General features: G+C 25.5%; 13 protein-coding genes and 1 pseudogene across 13 annotated transcripts, besides 3 other annotated features; 8 read left to right on the top strand and 6 right to left on the bottom strand.

The window, feature by feature from the left end:
• Nucleotides 1-13: 13 nt before the first annotated feature.
• Nucleotides 14-1,312, bottom strand: EHI_054190 (lipase, putative; the record flags this gene model as incomplete). Its single annotated transcript, XM_644749.1, has 1 exon — nt 14-1,312. One exon carries the CDS (start codon nt 1,310-1,312, stop codon nt 14-16), a length of 1,299 nt encoding a protein of 432 aa, XP_649841.1.
• Nucleotides 1,313-1,584: 272 nt separating this feature from the next.
• EHI_054180 (GTP-binding protein, putative) lies at nt 1,585-4,062 on the bottom strand (the record flags this gene model as incomplete). The annotated part of the gene is made up of 1 exon (XM_644758.2): nt 1,585-4,062. One exon carries the CDS (start codon nt 4,060-4,062, stop codon nt 1,585-1,587), a length of 2,478 nt encoding a protein of 825 aa, XP_649850.2.
• Nucleotides 4,063-4,209: 147 nt separating this feature from the next.
• Nucleotides 4,210-5,877, bottom strand: EHI_054170 (uncharacterized protein; the record flags this gene model as incomplete). Its single annotated transcript, XM_646317.2, has 1 exon — nt 4,210-5,877. The coding sequence occupies one exon, from the start codon at nt 5,875-5,877 to the stop codon at nt 4,210-4,212; it is 1,668 nt and encodes a 555-aa protein (XP_651409.2).
• Nucleotides 5,878-6,016: 139 nt separating this feature from the next.
• EHI_054160 (uncharacterized protein) lies at nt 6,017-6,895 on the bottom strand (the record flags this gene model as incomplete). The annotated part of the gene is made up of 1 exon (XM_646318.1): nt 6,017-6,895. The coding sequence occupies one exon, from the start codon at nt 6,893-6,895 to the stop codon at nt 6,017-6,019; it is 879 nt and encodes a 292-aa protein (XP_651410.1).
• Nucleotides 6,896-7,819: 924 nt separating this feature from the next.
• Nucleotides 7,820-7,923: a repeat region.
• Nucleotides 7,924-8,151: 228 nt separating this feature from the next.
• EHI_054150 (mutT/nudix family protein) lies at nt 8,152-8,682 on the top strand (the record flags this gene model as incomplete). The annotated part of the gene is made up of 1 exon (XM_646320.1): nt 8,152-8,682. The coding sequence occupies one exon, from the start codon at nt 8,152-8,154 to the stop codon at nt 8,680-8,682; it is 531 nt and encodes a 176-aa protein (XP_651412.1).
• Nucleotides 8,683-8,883: 201 nt separating this feature from the next.
• On the top strand, nt 8,884-9,544 carry EHI_054140 (CCAAT-binding transcription factor, putative; the record flags this gene model as incomplete). Its single annotated transcript, XM_646321.1, has 2 exons — nt 8,884-9,159; nt 9,263-9,544. 2 exons carry the CDS (start codon nt 8,884-8,886, stop codon nt 9,542-9,544), a joined length of 558 nt encoding a protein of 185 aa, XP_651413.1.
• Nucleotides 9,545-9,629: 85 nt separating this feature from the next.
• Nucleotides 9,630-11,432, bottom strand: EHI_054130 (uncharacterized protein; the record flags this gene model as incomplete). Its single annotated transcript, XM_646322.1, has 1 exon — nt 9,630-11,432. One exon carries the CDS (start codon nt 11,430-11,432, stop codon nt 9,630-9,632), a length of 1,803 nt encoding a protein of 600 aa, XP_651414.1.
• Nucleotides 11,433-11,643: 211 nt separating this feature from the next.
• On the top strand, nt 11,644-13,124 carry EHI_054120 (uncharacterized protein; the record flags this gene model as incomplete). The annotated part of the gene is made up of 2 exons (XM_646323.1): nt 11,644-11,789; nt 11,840-13,124. The coding sequence occupies 2 exons, from the start codon at nt 11,644-11,646 to the stop codon at nt 13,122-13,124; spliced, it is 1,431 nt and encodes a 476-aa protein (XP_651415.1).
• Nucleotides 13,125-13,297: 173 nt separating this feature from the next.
• On the top strand, nt 13,298-13,633 carry EHI_054110 (uncharacterized protein; the record flags this gene model as incomplete). Its single annotated transcript, XM_646324.1, has 1 exon — nt 13,298-13,633. The coding sequence occupies one exon, from the start codon at nt 13,298-13,300 to the stop codon at nt 13,631-13,633; it is 336 nt and encodes a 111-aa protein (XP_651416.1).
• Nucleotides 13,634-13,893: 260 nt separating this feature from the next.
• Nucleotides 13,894-14,211, bottom strand: EHI_054100 (uncharacterized protein; the record flags this gene model as incomplete). Its single annotated transcript, XM_646325.1, has 1 exon — nt 13,894-14,211. The coding sequence occupies one exon, from the start codon at nt 14,209-14,211 to the stop codon at nt 13,894-13,896; it is 318 nt and encodes a 105-aa protein (XP_651417.1).
• Nucleotides 14,212-14,656: 445 nt separating this feature from the next.
• EHI_054090 (protein kinase domain containing protein) lies at nt 14,657-15,586 on the top strand (the record flags this gene model as incomplete). Its single annotated transcript, XM_646326.1, has 2 exons — nt 14,657-14,874; nt 14,926-15,586. The coding sequence occupies 2 exons, from the start codon at nt 14,657-14,659 to the stop codon at nt 15,584-15,586; spliced, it is 879 nt and encodes a 292-aa protein (XP_651418.1).
• A 95-nt stretch (nt 15,587-15,681) lies between these two features.
• Nucleotides 15,682-16,038: a repeat region.
• Nucleotides 16,004-17,117: a repeat region.
• An 87-nt stretch (nt 17,118-17,204) lies between these two features.
• EHI_054080 (uncharacterized protein) lies at nt 17,205-17,576 on the top strand (the record flags this gene model as incomplete). The annotated part of the gene is made up of 1 exon (XM_646327.1): nt 17,205-17,576. The coding sequence occupies one exon, from the start codon at nt 17,205-17,207 to the stop codon at nt 17,574-17,576; it is 372 nt and encodes a 123-aa protein (XP_651419.1).
• An 11-nt stretch (nt 17,577-17,587) lies between these two features.
• EHI_054070 (uncharacterized protein) lies at nt 17,588-17,973 on the top strand (the record flags this gene model as incomplete). The annotated part of the gene is made up of 2 exons (XM_001913888.1): nt 17,588-17,759; nt 17,822-17,973. The coding sequence occupies 2 exons, from the start codon at nt 17,588-17,590 to the stop codon at nt 17,971-17,973; spliced, it is 324 nt and encodes a 107-aa protein (XP_001913923.1).
• A 265-nt stretch (nt 17,974-18,238) lies between these two features.
• EHI_054060 lies at nt 18,239-19,051 on the top strand (annotated as a pseudogene).
• Nucleotides 19,052-20,627: the final 1,576 nt, after the last annotated feature.

The following is a 20,627-nucleotide window of genomic DNA, read 5'->3' as shown; positions in this document are numbered from 1 at the left end:
ATATAATTACTTTTTATTCTATTGTCATCTCATTAACAACTTGTGATAATGCGTAATAATAGTTGTATGGAAAATGATCACTAAGACTTAATACTTTAATAAAAAGCCAACCAAACTCTTTATTTTCTCGTTCATACAACCAATATTTTTTAATGTCTTGTTCTTTTCTTTTTTGGATATGAAATACTCTTCCTGGTGGTACTAAGACTGATGAGTCAATAGTATTTGTTGATTCATAAAAACGATTGAAAGCTTGTTGGTATTGTTCAGTTGTTTCTTTTGAGTTAAGAGAGATTAAACTGGTATTATTGTAAATTGACCGAAACTCATTGATTAATGGTTGGATATTTTTAATTGAGTCAAAAGAGAGTCTAGGAACAATATCATTTTTTGATACTACTGAATCAATCAATGAACGAACTAATGGTGATGAAGCTATATTCAATGAAAGAACTAATGCAGGTGCTAAACAATAACCATGAACTAACCAATCAGGGTGATTTTTATTAATTTCTAAAGTCAGTAATTGGGCAACTCCACCACCAAGAGAATGACCAGCAATAGTGATTTGAAAAGAGGGGTATTTCAGTCTAAGCATTTTTAGTGTTGGGATGATTTGTTGATATTTATTAAGAGCAGCTTTATAGATTCCAGCATGAGTAAATCCATCGATTCCAGCAAAATTATAAGGTACAGGTTTAGCACATAAATCTACTTTAGCATCATTAAGAGAAAAAGTACCTCTTATGACAACAGAAATAGTTTTTAATGAGTCAATGACAACAATGAAATAGGCAGGGTCAAAGATTTCAGAAGTCCATTGATATTTGACAAATGCAGTTTTATCTAAACCACATAACTTTTGAGCTAATTTCCAATCAACATCTTCTGAAGATGATTGAATAGTAAAAGCACGTTTAAAAATATTATCATCTTTATCTCCTTGAATATATACCCATTTTCCATAAGATAATACACATAATCTCATATAATAAAATAAAGTTGATACAAAATGTACATCAGTTATTTGGGAAATAATACCTCTTTCATTTATATTAATTTTTGATTTACTAATTTGATGAATTGTTAGTAAAATGTCTTTTAATGAAATATTATTTTCTTTTAGATATGTTGGAATAATATCAGAATATTTATTTCCAGGTAATTCAATAAATGCATCTATTGTATTACTAATTGTTTGTATTTCACTCTTTTCTTCTCTTTTTATTTCTAAATCAACTGGTTTAGGATTCATAATATCTTTATAACTAAATATATTGTAGTTATATGTATTTTCTGTGATGTATGTCATTGTCTCAATGAAAATGATTTTTAAAAAGATTAGTTTGTATACTTTTTAGTTTCTACATCAAACGTATTGATTAAAGAATGAATTTCTAAAAAGGATATTATTTTAATCCTTCATTTATACTTTTTCTTTATTTAACATTAGATTTGTTATAGAAATTTTAAGTAAAACAAAGAAACAATTATTTTTAAATCATTGAATTTTGTTTTAAATTGAATTAGTTCATTGTTCATCAACACCTCAAACAACAAAAAGAATAATTGTTGTTGTTTTCTTTATTTGATTTCTTCTTGAGTTTCTTCAGTATTGTTATCATCTTTAGGCCAAACTTTATCAATTAATGGTGTAAAGAATGGGATAGTTCTTAAATATTCCATTGTTGAAGATAATGACATAGACAATAAATATTGAATATAATTCTTTGCAACACCTCCAAGATTTAATTTATATCCAATATAAACGCCACCTCCAATAATTAAAGTTAATATGAATAATAATGGATTAGTTAATATGGCAATAAATTCATCAAATCCAAAGAATACAACTAGGACAATCAAATATAATGGAATTTGATATTTAATTTCACTATTTTCTTTTTCTCTTAATGCTATTAAATATCCTTTTTCAAAGAAACCATTTAATGTTTCAATTAATTCTTTACGTTCTTCATGATTTAAAATAACTTTCTCTTCATCAGCACCTTTAGGTAATGTTTCAATAGATTCACTTGGTAAATCTCCATCTCTATAATTAATTGTAAATTTATATTGATCATCACTCTCTTCAATTCTAAAATAACAATACATATCAAGAATATCTTCTGTTTCATCTCTTGCTGCAAAATAAAGTGTATCAACATCATCTGTAGGTTCCCATTTTCTTGGTAATCCTTTATTATCAAATCTAAACATATTATTAAATTTTCTTTCAAGTAAATATGGTAATTCTATTTTTCTTTTAATAACTAATTCTTTTATACTATTTAAAATATCTGTTTTACTTTTTTTAATTTCTTCTTCAATAGTATCTTTATTCATATTACTACATGTTTTAAATCCTTCTTCTAATTTATTAAATCCATTAGTAAATTGTATATTAATAACATTTCTAATATTTTTCCACATATCTTTTTTACATGCCTCTAAATATGGTGTAATTTTTGGTTTTATTGTACTTTCTAGATAATCTCCAAAATGTTGTTTCATTACTTCTGTCATTTTAGATACTGAATCTTCATATGCAATTCCAATATCTTTACAAACACTATTAAACTTTTCTTTTGTCTTTTCTGCTAAAAATTTGGGGACTGAATCATCAAATTGTTTTCTCCAATCTCGTTCAATAACTGCTTTTGTTCTTGATAACTCTTGACTATATTTTTGATATTTCATTGGATTAAATTCTTTCTTATTATATAATAATGCATATTCATTTCTAATTATTGTAAATTCTCCTTTGACTCGTTTTCCAATAGCTTTCTCCATTAATTCTGCTTGTCTTTCAAATAATGACTCAACTAATCCACATAATTGTTTTTTTAATTGTTCTTCAATCTCTTCTACAATTGTTTCCATATATCTTTCTGTAACTTCTTTATATCTTTCTAACGCTGCATCTATTTGTTTAGTAAATACTTTTTTAAAATCTTCAATAATATTTCCTTTCTTTAATATTTTCATTTCTCCTTTAATACTATCATTAAACTCTTTATATATTTGATTAGAAATTTCTGTACATCTATAACGAGATAACATTTCACGTTGACTTGGTAAATCTAAATCTTTATTATCTTTAATAGTTTCCCAAATTTGTTCACAAAAACAACTTAATCCATCTGCTGGTATTTCTTTATTGTATTGTGGTAAGAAATATGTATCTTTATTCTTTGGATCAAACTTTTTTTTCATTAAATTAACTTCTTCAACAAAATTTTCATAGAAATGTTCATAATGTGGTAATGATGTGAATTGAAAATCAAAAAATCTATTGATTGGTGAATTAATAAATTCTTCTGGTGGAATCACTGTATCCCAAATTCTCATAATATCTTCCATAATATCTCTTTCTATTTGGTCAAAAGGTGTATCTGCTTCTCTATCCCTAATAACAAAAACAATCAACGTTTTAGGTGTTTCTTCTTTGACAAATAATTGAAGATTTAATTCAAACACTGTCTTTAACAATGACATATTTGATGCTTGAAATCTTCCAACATCATGTGACCATAAATTAACCATTAATACACTACATACTGATAAACTAAATAATGATGTTTTTCTTTCAAATGAATAATCATCTTCTCGTGCTGATCCATCTGTACCTTCTAAATCAAATACAACAATATTTGATTCTTTTCCTGATAATGCCATCCATACTCCATGGGTAGTTCTACTTCTTCCCATAACTTCATTTAATATCCTAAATTTTGTATTAAATAAATAATTTAATAATGTAGATTTTCCACTACTTTGAGCACCTAATATACCTACTGCATTATAATCCATTCCTCGTTTTAAGAATTCTGGTTTTGATAAAATATAATTTTTTAATGATGGTCTTTCTCTTGTATCAGTCGATGCAAAATTCCCATCTCCATCAATTATTTGTATCCCACATTCTGGTGTTTCTGTTTTAACAACATTTCTTGGTGAATTTAATGCATTAACATAATGACTAATTGCCTTGTCTCTTGGGGTTTTAGTTGGTAATAATGGTTTACTTGTAAAATGTTTTGTTGGAGAAACTTCGTCCATTCCCTTCAGAACTAATAATTTTCCTTTTTTCCTTTCTTTGTAAAATATTTTTTATTTTTCCTTTTTTCTTCTTAAAAAATTTGGTTTTATATAACAATAAAAAATATTTTAATCAATAACAAAATTTATCATTTCAATCAAATTATGTTATTGGTATAATAAATCAATAACGACATATTCATCAGTATTAACTGTTGGTAATGGTAAGTTAAACTTGATTTGCTCGATATATGGTTTGAGAGCTTCACAATTTTCTGAGAGTTGAATTTCTTTTTGAAGAATAGCAAATAATTGTTTTAATGGAGCAGTGAATTGTTGATCAGTAATTAAGAGAGTGATATGAGCGTCAAAGAAAGCCATTAACCAGTTTAGAATTCGTTGTTGAGAAATTGGAGTATTTGATTCAAATTGTTGAATGAGATATTTTAATATATTCATTACTTCATTTGGATTTAATTGAGATAACATTTTAGGTGCAGTTTGTGCATTAATTTCCCTATCAAACACATGCAAAATAAAAGTATCCTTATTTTTAAATTCTATTTGGTTGAGATTCATTTTAACTGTTATACGGAGAAGTGAAAGAAGAGGTACTTCTGTAACAGTAACGTTATCTCTTTGAATAATGTAGTCAATATAATTTAAATTGTTTTCATGAATTAATAATAATAACAAATCAGTATAATCTCTTATAAGGTCATAAATAATTAATTTAAGAATAATACTCCAATACACGTCAGTTGAACACTTTTTCTCTTGAATTCTTTTATGAACTTCATCCCACAAATTCCATCTTAAATTACCATTCATTTTGATAGCACTCTCAATTCTTTCAATAAAATCTTCATCACTTGGAACATCAAAATTAGGTAATACATCTCCATTTTCCTCATTTAAAACTTCATTTTGATATTCTCCACTTGCACTTCCAACAAAATTATTCACATCACATTCAATAGAAGTTTGTCCATTACTGATATGTTTTAAGCAATCAGATAATGTAGGTTTCATTGGTAAGTCAATAAATTCTAATAGATTATTAGAATATAAAATAATTTTATTGTTAATACCACAACATTGTGAAGTTTTATATGTTTTTAAAGCAGAATTATATTGACTAGAAATGAGCTCTGTTTGTTTAGAACCACTAACCAAAATAAAATCTTCATTTTCGCTTAAATCATAAAAATCTCCGATAAACTCATGGGCAATTGTCAAATCTTCATTTATTAAAATCAATTTTTTATCACAAATCACAAAAATTTTCTTTCTTCCTAACACAACTTGTTTGATTTCACTTTCACTAAAACTTATCTTTTTTATTTCCTTTCCTTCCATTGAATAAACAAATAGTTCAAATTTTGTTGCTAAATAGATATTTGGTGATGAGTATAATAATGCTGTAACTTCTTCTTTTACCTTAAATAATTCAGTATATTCAACAACTTCTTTATTAAAATTGACAGTACCAATCTCATTTTGTTTAGATATCAAACAAGTGTTAATATCGATAACAGCTATTTTAGTAACTGGAGAACCACTTTGATAAACTTTAGCTTTTGAATAATCAAAGGTAGGTTTAGTAAATTGAATAATTGTTTTACTTGATGTTAAAACATATAACGAAAATTCATTTTCTTGAGAAATACTTACTGCTTGAACAATAGTAATTCCAGGTGGAATCATAATAGTTTTAAGGCTTTGAGCAGTATTACTATCCCACAGTGTTACAGTAGTTGAATTGATACTTAAAAAACTATTTTTACCAATGACAAGGATTTGGTTAATATTCCCCACTTCAACACTTTGACTCATTTCTTTCCAATGAACTTTTTTTTTAAGTTTTTTTTCTAAAACTATTTTTTATGATAATAATATTATTGTTCTTTTATCAATTTTAGGTTTTGTAAATACTTATAAATACCAAAAAATAAATATATAAAACACAAATTCATTACCAATTTATTTGTTTGGCTCCTTCAACTTGTGATAGTATTTTACATCCTCTAAAACAACCAACACCATACCTAATTGGAGTAGAATGAAGTGGGGCAGACACTTGGAATAGATTTACACAAGACCAAAATGCTCCATTTCCAACTGAAGTAACTGATGAAGGGAATAAAACTCGTCTAATAGAACAACAACCCCAAAATGCAGCATCACCAATAACCTCTAAATGAGGTGGTAAAGAAAATGAAATAAGAGAAGTGCATTGAGATAATGAATTAACTCCAAGGGAAGACAAATTTGAAGGGAATTGAATAGAAGTTAATGAATAACATTTCCATAAACAAGCATCAGGAATTGAAGTAAGGGTTGAAGGGAATGAAATTACCTTTAAAGACTGACAATTTTCAAAACAATTTGACTTTAATTTCAATAAACGAGAAGGAAGACAAATAGAAGTAAGTCTCAAGCAATTCTTAAATCCAGAGTATTCAATTGATGTAACAGAATCAGGAATATTAATTGTAGATAATCTATCACAATTATAAAAACATTTTTCTCCAATACAAGTAATTTCTTGTGGGATTTTACCTTTTGTCTTTTCACGATCACTTTTTGTATATTCAATATGTTTGAAATAATATTTATCTTTCTTCATTAAAAGATATTCGTTATAACTTACTTTGTAATGAATAATATAACAAGATAGATTAGGAATAATTCTGTCGTCTCTGGAATAGATGTTTTGAGTAGTTATATAACGAAAAATTGGTGAAGAAATTGGATTTTCTTTAAACATGTCAGTGAGACAAGAAAATGATTTTTTGACAAGTTGCAATCTAATAAAATCTTCTGTTGTCTTTAGGTATTGAGATATAGTCATTATTTCTTGTAGGGTAAAAGACAAGGAACTACTCATATATAAGGAAAGAAACACAATTCTACTTTTTTTACAGTTATTTTTTTAGTTATCCTTTTCTTCCAAATAAAAATAAAAATTCTTTTTGTTGAATTATTTTTTTAAAAATATTTTGACGTATATACAAAACTGAGAAATATATTAATAGATTTTATAAAAGAAAGTAATAGAATGAGGTATAGTCAATTTTTATTTATAATTTTAACTTTTAAATCGAATGATATTGAAAACATTTTTTTAATTGAAATCTTTGAAACATAAACAAACATAAATAAATCGTATTTTAAGTTACAATTGAGATGGAAAGTGATATTTTTTATATTCAGAAGATTTAACCCATTCAACTATTCTCATATTTCTTTGATAACTTCCAATTTTATTAATAGTTTCTAAATTTTTGTATGTGAGACGAAGAGATTGAGAAGGTTTAGGTTGTTTGGTTTTTGGTTTACGAGTTTCTGAAGAACTACTTTTTTTGGTACAATGAAAAGTAGATTTGTTTAACCTTACTAATTGAAACAGTTCTTCTGATAAAAATGAATATACCTTGTTACCTATTTGATTATTCTGCATACTTATAAATTTTGATATTTAAGTTCATCAAAAGAAGAGATTTAACTTCTATTGATTCTCGTAGATTTTTAAGTGAATTGTAAAGACACTTTAAAATACTTCAATTGAATTTCAACTCATTCTTGTATTTTTGTTTAAATTGGTTTTAATTATTTGGAGAACTTCGTGACTATTTGTCTCTTTATTTGTTGTAATACTATCTTAAAAAAAACGATATATTTTATTTTATAGTATTATAGAAATGAATGAGTAAATGAATTTTTTATATTTTGTTGTCTTATTTAACTTATAAAAGAAAATAAATAAAATATTTTATAATTAATTAAATGTTAAAGGAATTTTCATCTATTCTTCCTTGTTCAGCAGAGACTAATCACATCCCTGAGCTTGTTTTTTAAAAGAGTAAGTTATTTGTAAAAGAAAATAAATAAAATATTTTATAATTAAAAAATTGTTTTAATAAATGTTGTCAAAATATAACAATATAGATAATATTGAGACTATGTTTTTTATCAAATAATATTATATCAACTTTTTAATAGGAAGATATTATTAATATAAAAGACATACTAATTCATCTTTTTTGCTATTTTATTTCAAAAGAGAAGAAAAACAAAAAAAAGACAACTGATATTTATAACAGATAAATGGAACATCATCCATTAGACTCTTTTAAGTATTGCCCCAAATGTGGAAACAACCAATTTTTGGTGGAAACATTTAAATCTAAGAAATGTTCATTGTGTGGATTTCATTACTTCTATAATCCAGCAGCTGCTGTTGGTGTATTTATTCTTAATGAATGTGGTGAATTACTTGTAGGAAAACGGGCATTTGAACCAGCAAAAAATACTTTAGATTTACCAGGAGGATTTGTTGATTTTGGGGAAAATGCAGAAACTGCTGCAATAAGGGAAATTGAAGAAGAAACAGGACTTCAGTTAGAAGTAAAACAATTAAAATATCTGTTTAGTTTACCAAATGAATATATTTTCAGTGGCTTCAAAGTTTCAACTATGGATATATTTTTTAAATGTACAGTCTCCAATAGTTTAGTTAAAGGAAAAGATGATATTTCTGAGTTAAAGTGGGTTGACATTAAGTCACTTGACCCTTCATTATTTGGATTGCAAAGTATATCTCAAGCAGTTGAAATGTTTATAAAATCTTTTCAATGATGATATTTATACTCTAATTCACTTATTTTTTTACTAAGATAATTTATTTTTTAAAGTTATATTTTTATAAGTTTATCCAAAAATATTTAAATTCCCGTTTTTTTTCATTATTTTAGTCTATTTACAAAAATGAAAAAAATAACCAATCAAATTCAAAACCCTTAATGCTATAAATAGTGTAACTAAAAACTCGAGATTGTTATGTGTGCATCTGTCAATAATACTTCGTTGGAGATAACTCAACCTCAACAACCAAGAAATTTTCAGTGGAACTTATTACCTTCGAGTTACGTTTCAAGTTATTCTAAACAACAAACTTTCACTGGCTTTCCTAACGATATAATTCAATGGTCAGCAAGTGATGCAGAAAAGAAATACATTTTTGTAAATGACAAACAATATAACCGAATAATGAAGAGAAGAAATGAACGACGTGCATTACAATTTCGGAGTATTTCTTCATCAAACAAACAGAAAGTTTGTCTTTTTCTATCAGTTTGAATATTCCACCAATAGGAGTATTAAGACCCAATATACAAATTTAATGATTAATAACAAAAATATTAAAGTTAATAAATAGTTTAAATATGAGTCTAGGCATCTTCATGCAATGAACAGACAAAGGGGAGAAGGTGGAAGGTTTTGTAGTAAAAAGAAAATTGAACAGTCTCAAGTTTCTAACACTACTTCTCCTCAACAATTAATTGAAACTACTTTAATTGGTTCAGACAATCCTGCTATTTCTCCTATTGAGTCTATACAATCAGTTCAATTAAACTCAGGTATTACACAAACACCAACCATTTCATATGAAACTAATAATATTCCAGTACAGTTAAAAGATCTCAACATTCATCCTTAATCATTCAACCATGTAATTGAATCTTCTTTGTTTTATACTTCTTTTTCATATTAAAAGTAAAATAAAATAAGAACAGGGTAAAAAATTAATTTAATTCTTTTTGTTGTTTCTTTTTTAAATCATCTAACTTACTATGCAATTCTCTATTTTCTTTCATTGCTATTTTAAATTCTTTTAATAAAATATCTAAATCTTCATCAGTTAAATCTTCAGGTTTCATTTCAGTTAATTTTGGAATTATTTTCTTCTTATCAAAATGAATAGGAATTTCTGAATAATAATCAGATAGACTTAAAGGATTTTGTGCTTTTCTTTTAGCCTTAGAAAATAACATATTATAATCTTCTTTTGGAAGAAGAACTTTTTCTTGTCCTAGTGTTAATAAAAATAAAACTGCACGATCATATTTTTCTACAATGTCAATAATCCAATCCGTAGAATTCATATGAAATAATTTTATAAAACAAATGTTTGTTGGAATAAATTGAATATTTTCTTTTAGTAAAATATAAGCAAGTGTTTTTGTTACAATTTCATTATCATTCAGTTTTATTAATTGTTTCACAATATTTTCAATTACACAATATGCGTCTCTTAGAATTTTTGCTTTTTCTATAGGTGATCGTTTCATATTAACATTTCTAATTAATGCTCCACATTCTTTTAATATACTTTGTTCATATTTTTTCAAAAAACCAAGTGCAATATTTTCTACTTGAATAAATTGTCTCATTAAAATAAAATCTTCTAACTTTTTATCTTTTTCACGACATTCAATAGGAGTTTCTTCTTTTGGATTGTCCTCATAACTTGGAGGCCAAAGAGATTCGAATAATGAACAAGTAAAAATTGTTTCAATACAATTAATTATGTTTTGTTCATAAGTTTTAAAATCAGCTTTCCATAATTCATGTTTTTGTATTTTGCCTCTTGCTCCATTGATTAATTGTTTAAGAAATACTGCCTTTTCATTTAGTTTTAATGTAGAAGATATATTTGAAAATTGTTTGAATGCCGTTTCAAATGAATTTCTGATAGATAATGATTTTTGATTAGAAAGTCGTTCTAAAAATAAGTTTCCACTATGTTCTTCTGGTTCAGTTGGAGGAATAAACCATTTTGGTTCGACAGTGTTAATTTCTATTTCAGTTTTAGAGATACTATCAAATGTACGTGGTTTTATAGTTGGACATTCCATCCATAAAAATCCAGGTTGAAGACCATCACCTACCCACCCCCAAGAACAACCATCGAAAATTAATGGTGTTTCTATAAAAAGGATTGGCATTTCTCCAAAGGGAGATTGTAATGAATCATTTGAGATTACTGAAATTTCTTTTGACCTTCGTAACAAGATTTCATTACTTTCTAAGTTATCATAAAAATGTTTTGGGAATGCATAAAAAATATCTGGCATTGTCTTCCATGGATTTAATGGTTTTTGATTCGCATATAATGCAATTGTACCATCAGTAATTTTTCCATATAAACCATTTAATGTAACAAAATTATTATCATTTGGATTTTTTTTTATCATATGAGTTAAAAGAAATTCTGGTGTTAGTGTCAAAGTTCTATGTGGAATAACTAAAGTAAATTCATGCTCTAAACAAGTAACAACAGACTGTAATCCTATTTTATTACTTAGTAATTTTTTTATTTCCAATGATGAATTAACTTCTTTTGAATTAATAATTTTGTCAACAGCTACATAAGGCATACAATATTGTTTAGCAAATGATTCCATAAGTTTTTCAAATACATCTTCAAAAGGTACTTCTCCTGGAATATCTATTTCTACTGGTGGAGAGATAGATGAAGAAGGTAATTGGGTTGTTGATTTTCTCCAACTTTGTGATGAAAAGTGTAATGATGAGCGTGATAACATACTTTTTTAAGTTACTTTTAAGATTTATTTTTGTTGTTTTTTGTGTTTTTAATTAATAATATTTATTCGTTATAAATAGCAAAAATAAATTAGAAAATAGTTATTCATATTTTCAAGAAAAACAAAATATAAATTTAAAATTAAAATTAATAAGATTATTTTTTAAAAAAACACAAAAAGAAACTGAAAACAAAAATTGTTATTTTGAGTAATGGAACAAGTGAGTCCAAGTATTTCTCTTAGAAATGGTGCAAAACAATGGAAAAAAAGACATCCAAGTAATTGTGAGTCATTACCCCAATTTATTAAGATATCAGGTAACATTCCTGGTTTACTTATTAGACCAGCAGATGGAAAGTTTGTTATATGAAGTTATTGAAAGTAAAAAGATATATTTATGTTTATAGGTCTAAGTGTACAATTCTTTATAGTCATGACTCTACTGAACGACTAGAAACAATTCACCAATGGCTAGTTAATATGTCAATGATGCTTCATTCTAATATTATTGCGTATGAATTTCCTGGTTATATGGATGATAGTAGTGAATATTCTGATACTTTAGTTGCAGACATTATTACAAAAGTATTTAACTACATATTAGAAGAAATGAAACAACCTTCAAAGTCAATAGTCCTTTATGGGAAAGGAGCAGGTTGTGGACCAACGTTATTTCAAGCATTTGAAACTCGTAAAGAAAATGAAGTAGGGGGTGTTATATTAATTAATCCAGTAGTAAATGCATCAATTTTAACACGTTCTCCATTTCACAAAGCAAGTCATATCAAAGCTGTTACTTCACCTGTGGCTATTATCTTTGGCCAATTATTAACTGAAAAGAAATATATTAGAAAATTATATTCATTAATTCAAAATAAAGGAGGACTTGGAGTTATTGAAGGAGGTGGAAATGATTTAGAAAAAACTCATAGCGATGAATTGACAGATGAAATTATTAACTTTTTGATTGAATTTATTCCTGAATTACAATGCTATTTCAATGGCGATGAATTAGAAAAACAACGCCCAGTTGAATATCAAACAAATTCTATTGATGAAATTAGTCAATTTCTTAAACAAAGAAATCTTCAACACCTCACAGAACTCTTTATCTCTTATGGTTATTGTAAAGTAGAACACTTTATGTCAATGTGTCCTGATGAAATAGATTTCCTTGGACTTGAAGAAAATGATAAAACAACTTTTAAACAATTAATAGAAGATGCAAAGAATGACCCTCTCCTTCTTTATCCAAAACAATCCACTAAAACTAAACCAACTAGTATAGCCAGTGCAAGTAGAATTATTTGTACTGATGAGGCTTGGAAAGATTTAGATTATAAAAGTAAAAGAAAAAGTATGAAAGATGTTGTTATGGAGGCTATAGGCTTAAGTAAACGTTCACACCCAAGAAATAGTTCTATTTGTTATGGAGAATCAGTTAGAGGTAGTGACATATTCATTCATCAATCCAATATTAGTTCAGGTTCAACTGATTCATCTATTGGACCAACTACTCCTAATGAACAAACTTCAAAAAAGAAAGGAAGACTCTCTTTTATTTTCAAACAAAATGGAACAAAATCACAAAATGAGCATGTCGCTTTAAGTGAAGGATCTGTTTCTCCAGCAATTCTGAATGACAACATTGTTCTAAAAGAAAAGGAACAAAAAAGAAGAGATGATTATTAGAAAAAGATTAAAAGTATATATGAGTAATAAAGTTTTATGAAAAGAGTTAAAACGAAGAATAATGAATTTCAATTGTACTAGTTCTTTTTTATTTTTTTTTACTATTTTGATAATATATATTGTTTTTATTATAAAATATAATAAGAAAACTAATCTTAAAAAAATATTTCTTCATGCAAAGCAATAATCCATATGATGAAAATGATTTATTACTTGTTCAAGTAGATAATGATAAAACTCAACGAATTAAAGATGTTAACACAAAAATGAAAGAAATTAATACTGGAATTTCTATGATGAATAGTATAACAAAAACACAACAAACAGTCATTGATCAACTTGAATATAATTATCAAAATGCTGAAGAATATACAGCGAAATCAGCTATGGAAATTGACAAAGCAGGGAAATATCAATTTTCTGGAGATAAAAAGAGACTAATAATATTATTAATATTAGTTATTGTTGTTACATTCCTTATATTCATTATTTGGTATAAATTACATTAAATCTTACTCATTCATTTTTTTTTTAAATTTTGTTTCTTTTCTTTAAGACTTGTTACAATCTTTTTGTTGAGATACAAGTAGATTGAATCTTATTTTTTTGGAAAGTTCAAATAAAAGATAAGAATGAAACCCAAATAAAGGTAATAGTAAACAATAATACAATTTCAGCACACTTTTTTAATAAACTTCCTACTTATGAGAGTAAAGTCTCTTACTATTATTATCAAGTTAAGACTATAATTTAAACGCATCAATAATAACTATTTTTCTTGTTTAAAGTGGTTGTATTGTTTAATAACTGAAACATTATTTTGTTTGAAAACTACGTCATCTTTCAAAACAGTAGTTCGTGAAGTGTGGATAGTTAAATAAGGTTGTCTTGGTAGAAGTTCATTTTCAATAACAGTTCTACTAGGGCGGTTAAGGTACATTTGTAATTTTTTTGAGTCTTGTTCTTTAAAAAGTGATCCATGATGAATTGTTGTATTAGGTGGTGAAGTAATTCTAAGTGTTGTTAAGGCAATGACTGGTGTTATTGGTGGTTGGCTATTAGACATTGTTTCTGAGGAAGTGTTCATATTCTTAGAAAAGGAGGTTTGTGTTTATTTCCTTTTTCTTTTGTACGACACAAAATTTAGTATTTTTTAGTATTTTTATAGTATTTTTACTTCGTTATATATTCAGTTGGGGTTATTATTTTTTGAGTTGTAGTTTCTTTCATTAAATTATTTTCAGACAACTTTGTTGGTTAACAGATGTTGTCTGTCTCATTGTTTAAACTGAAGGTTTTGGTGTCTTTTAAAAAGTCATCTTATTGTAAAAAATAAAACACATCTATTTTTAGAACAACCAAAAAATCCAAGAGTTACTCAAAAAGAATGATGATGCATTATACCTTCGAGAAGTTAAAAAAATAAGAATTAATTTAAAATAAAAAGAAGGAACAAAATAGTAAATTAATAGTAAAATAATATAATAAAAAGATAAATAAAAAGGAACTAATAAAAAAACAATAAAAGAAGTATGACAGAAAGGATATGTTTACACTCACGATTTACACTTTTATCTAAATTAGGAAAAGGAACATATGGAGTTGTTTTTAAAGCAATGGATAATGTTACACAACAATGCATTGTAATAAAAAAGTATAATAATGAAAATATGGATGGGATTGGAATTACTTCATCGGCATTAAGAGAGATATGTTTATTAAGACAATTAAATCATAGAAATATTGTAAAGTTTGTTTTAATTAAAATATAAGATGAAATAAAAAAGAATTAAAAAAGAAGAATATTAGGAGTTTGTTCAGGAAAGAATGAACTTGAATTATTTATGGAATATTGTGATTGTAATTTAAGACAAATAATAGGAGGATATCTTGGTAATGACATAATAAGAACAAAATATATATTTAAACAAATAATGGAAGGACTTTTATATATTCATGAAAATAATATTGTTCATAGAGACTTAAAACCAGAAAATATTTTATTAAAAAATGGTATTGTAAAAATATGTGATTTTGGAATGGCTAAATATTCATTTAAAAGTTATACACATGATGGTATGCTTGAACAATATGCACCACCAGAAATTTTACAAGTTATGCGTTCAAATGATCAAAACAAAGAAGCTATTTATGTTCCTTCTGATAAAATAGATCCATGGTCTTGTGGTATTATTTTAATTGAAATGACTCAAAAAAGTAGTAATATTCAAATTGACTGTGAAACACTATATCGAGAATCAGAACAAATCAAACCAAATTATTTGGACCACCCAATAAGTAAATTTTTCAGTGAACAATTTTCACATATAAAAGACAAAGACCTTCTTGTTCTTATTAGTGGATTATTACGTTATGATACTACATTACGTTGGACTTGTAAAGATGCAATAAACTGTAATTGGCTTGAAGGCATAGATACTTCAAAACCTTATAATATATAAAACAATGTTAACTTTTTAAAACAACAACTAAGTGACTGAGTATAATCCTCTTTAAATTGGTTAATTTTTATTGATGGAAATGGAGAAGACAAGTGTTACAAGAAATAGCATAGATAATATAAAAACAAATAATCAAAGAAGAAGAAATTCACATCAATCAATGAATATAAATGATAGAAGAGTCTGTGAAAATAGATATCATCTGTATGGACAGAGACACATTAACCACCACATTAAACAGTAATATAATAATTACATTATTAATTATATGAATTATTTCACTCATCACTTCAATCATAATCATCTTCATAAATACTTTAACAATAATTTCAATAGAAATAAACATCATAATAGAAACAAATATCATAATAAAATACAAAGAAAAATACAAACAATATCAAAATAAATAAGAAAACCAGATCATAAACACAGGAATAGGAGAAATGATAGAAGCAATAAAAGAAAATCCAAATTGAATAATTAAAAGAATGAAGAAAGCATTTGGTAAGAAGATTAATTTTAATGAAATAATGAATATAATAGAATCAAATGAAAGAAAGCACAATGTAAAGGAAGTATTTGAATGGGTAAATAATGAATTAAATGATAGATATTTAAATAAATGGAAAGAAAAGAAATGTGGTGAATATATAAGATGTGCAAATGGCACTTTTAATGATAAGAAATTAACAATAACAACATGGAAGTCATTAAATATAAAAAGAAATGCATTCATCAAAATAATAAAAACGCAAGAAGGAGTAACTATGACAGGAAATATTAAATCTAAAATACTCCAAAATGATGCTTTAAAATATTGTAAACATTATCATAACACAATTGCATCTATTAGTCATATACTGTTATGATGTCCTGTAATGAAAAAGAATCAAATATTAAAACATGATTATGTATGTAAACAAATATTTAAACACTTATTAATTACATATTTTAATGAATTTGATTCAATTGATTTTAATAATACTCCAAAATGTATTAATAATGATAAAATGATTATAACTTACAATAAAGATTTATTGGTTAATGACAATTCATTTCTATGCTAGAAGACAAAATATATATTATTAAAATATGAAAGAAAGGATATATTATAGATGTTGCTATATGTCAAGGTATGAATATAGAATTAAATTATATTCATAAAATAAATAAATACAAAGAATTACAAGAGAAATTAAGAAATAATAGAGAAATAATATATGTAGAAATAATACCTGTAATATTATCAATAAATTGATTAATACACAAAGAGTCTGTAAGAAGATTAAAAACATTGAAATTAAAATTAGACTTTTCCAATTTACATTACAAAGAATAATAATAAAAAAATATGAAAGAATTAATGTTTTAATTAAACAATTCTGACAAAATAATAGAAAAAGAACAATCTAAATTTCACATAATACCAAATAAATATAAAAATGAAGGAAACAATAATGAAGAAACTGAAATAAACACTTCTCAATATTCATAAAATCCAATTATGGATATATCTATTAATTGTCTTTTTATTATAGTTATTGAAATATTTTAATAGTTTTATATTAATTTATTACTCTAAATGACTTTTAGAAAATTGAACGATTATTTCAATTTAATGGAACATAAGGATTTTCACAGAAGAGATTCTGCTTCTATTTTATCTACAATAGTTGAGTTAGATAGGTTTATTCAATACAGAAAAATTGTTATTACGTTAGCTGAAAGTTGGAGTGGAATAATGAAAGGATATATTGAACAAACAGAGAATGGATTTTCTGAATATTTAGTTTTAATTCCACCAGGAATTATTAGTGGAACTAAAATAAATTCAAGTAATATATTAACTGGATGTAAAGAAGAAATTGAAATTGAAGTTTTTGAAGATGAGACAGAATGGAGAAATGGGGATGACATTAAAACTTATGAATTTGGAAAAAAAATGATGTTATTCATGTCTCTGGGAAAAGATATTTTGTTCCAGAAGTAATAAAGAGTGAAATGGATCAAACGTATGAAGTTACAAATGAACATAAGAATATGGGTTTTGGAGATAAAGGAAAATGGATTTTAGTAACCGAGAAAAACAATAAAATTAATCTAAATAAGTTAGATCGTTTAATTAATAGTATTAATATTATAAATAAAAACTTAACTCTTTGCTTATATGAATGTTTGCAAAAAAATGAAAAAACTAGGCTATTAGAAAATAAAATTAAGACTGTCATTAGAAAGGCTGTACAGGTACTAATGACACAAATAAATCCTCTGATGATTGTAGTAATGTTGATAAAAGTGCTGTATATGGGGTCTGTTCAGATGGTAAATTAAAAGAGGTTAATGAAGAAAATGAATTAATTAAAGAAGATGAAGTAAAGAAGATTTAAAACAACAAGAAAAAACAAATAGCTTCCAAAATTTAGACACTAATTCAAATAATCCTAAAACAAATTCAGAATTGGATGCTCATCATTCCGTATGTATAGAAATAGGAAGACACTCTCCTTCAAAAAAGTCAAAAGGTTGTTGCAGAACCTTGTAGAGTCTATTACTCTGAAACTAATTAAGGTTTAAAAACGAAACAAGTTTTTATTTTGATAGTAACAAGAATAGTGGTAGAAGTATTTTATAATAAATCAATTAATTTAATTATTAACAGAATTTGTTTCTATTGTTTTTACACCAGTGGAGACTAGTCTTGTCTAATTCCTATTGTCAATTATCAATACTGAGTATGTGAATATCTGAAAAGATTTGAAGAAAGTGAAGATAAAAAGAAAGAATTTGAGAAAGAAGTAGCAATGTTAGATAAATTTCGAGATGAATATATCATTCATTTTTATGGAGCAGTATTTATTCCTAGTAAAATATGTATGGTAACGGAATTTGAAGAATATGGATCAATACAAGATATAATGAATAAAAGAAAAATCACAGAAATATCAAAGAAAATACGAATCAAATCTATGATAGATGGAGCAAAATGAATTTCATATCTTCATTCGAATGGAATATTACATCGAGATATTAAACCAGATAATTTCCATGTTGTAACACTTGATGATAATATTGAAGTTAATTGTAAATTAATGGATTTTGAAAGTGCAAGAAATATTAATATGATGATGACAAATATGACATTCACAAAAGGAATATAAACAACAAAAATACATGGCACCAGAAATATTAAATCGTCAACATTATAAAATGCCATCAGACATATATTCATTTTCAATAACAATGTTACAAATCATTATATGGCAAGATCCATTTCCTAAAACATTATATCCATATCCATTGGATATTGCAGATACAATCACAACAGGTAAACGACCAAACATAATACAAGAAGTAGAAGAAGATATTAAAGAAATTATTGAAAAGTCATGGCAACAAGAACCAAAAGAAAGAATAACGATAGATGAAATTGTAAGAATGTTAGATGGAATTGAAAGTAAAGAATAAATTAAAATACTCTTTATTTTGTTGCTTTAATGTTTTAATTTAAGAAATCAAATAATCAAAACTTAAATGTTTTTAAAGAATCATGTAGTTTAAAATAATATCTCTTTCATTTCTTCTTTATTCTTCATATCATTGTATTAATCTTTCTTCATGGATTGATTTTTCTTCTTCTGAATATTCATTTCTTATAATTTACTACTTTATTTCTTATCTAATTTATTCTATTTGTCTTATTATTCTTTCTCTTTATCTCACATTTAAATCATTAGATTTCTTCATATCTTTCTATTTCAATACATTCTTGTTATTCTTTCATGTTTCTTATTCATATCATCACTTTTCTCATTATTCAATTATTTATTAAAATAATTTGTTGTAATGATTATGAAAATGTTATTTCTTCTTATTGTATTGTTTCTTCTTGTATTGTAGTATTTATTTTTTGTACTATTCTCACTTCTTTTATCATTATTATTCATTATTTCTTTTTCTATTTCTTTCTTATGTCTTGTTAAACATCCATCTTTTCTATTCTTTTCGTTTTTTGATTAGTTGTTTTATTGAAACACTTTCATCTCTTGTTCCTAAAACATCTTCCTCAATCTCATTTCTATTATGCTTTTTCTTCATTCTTTTCTCTTTATTTTCATTGTTTGAACAAGTTGCCAAAATTATTTGATGAGTGTTAATCTAAAAGAACATGGTGAATACGAGTTGTTTCTTTGATTAATCAAACAATATCAGACTCATAACAGACAAGCATAATTATTAATTACTCAAATCATATTTATGTATAAGCTGAACAAAGAAAGTCAAATTTACAAATTAATAACTTCAATGCTAAACACACAATAATGTAAGAAACTCAATCAAAGAACAACATATTCATTATTTTTAATTATGATGATTAATACAAATATAAAGAAGAAAGATGGTAAAGAAATGAAAAGACAAAATAAGTTTTTTCTTCTTCTTTTTGTTTTCATTTTTCATTTCTACATTTATATTATAACCTTTCAAAAATACTTTAATTAGAAGAGATTTACTCTACCATTTCTGTTCTTCTTGTTCATTTCGTTAATTTGTCTTGAGTTATACAATTTCATCTTCATTTTTTTGGTTCACTTGACATTCTCAGATGTTAAAGATTGTTTTTCTCATCTTGTTGTATTTAAAAATCATTTAATTCTATGAACCAAATAAATAAACAATAGAAGTAATTAAAAACATCGTCAACAGGTTATATTGTAGTGATATTTAATATAATAATGTATTGAATATCAAAACATCAATTGATATTTGATTAGCCAATACACAACATACTAATGTGTTTCATGAAGAAAACTGAGAATGAAATTGGATGAAATTACTAAGAAAGAAATTAACAATATCATCAACACCAATGCCAAATTCAAATGAAAGAAGAATATTTAATATGAAATAATGGAGTGAAATAAAGTGTTTAAAGAGATAAAAATGAACAAACAATAAAAGAAAATAAATACACATTTACTTCATTTATTTTTATTCATAAATATACTCTATGTATCTGATTTTTAATTAAATATTTTTTAAA

Source organism: Entamoeba histolytica, genomic scaffold, assembly GCF_000208925.1.
Source record: "Entamoeba histolytica HM-1:IMSS scf_1104750517091 genomic scaffold, whole genome shotgun sequence".
NCBI classification, from domain to species: domain Eukaryota; phylum Evosea; order Mastigamoebida; family Endamoebidae; genus Entamoeba; species Entamoeba histolytica.
This window is presented reverse-complemented; position numbering and strand designations above follow the sequence as displayed.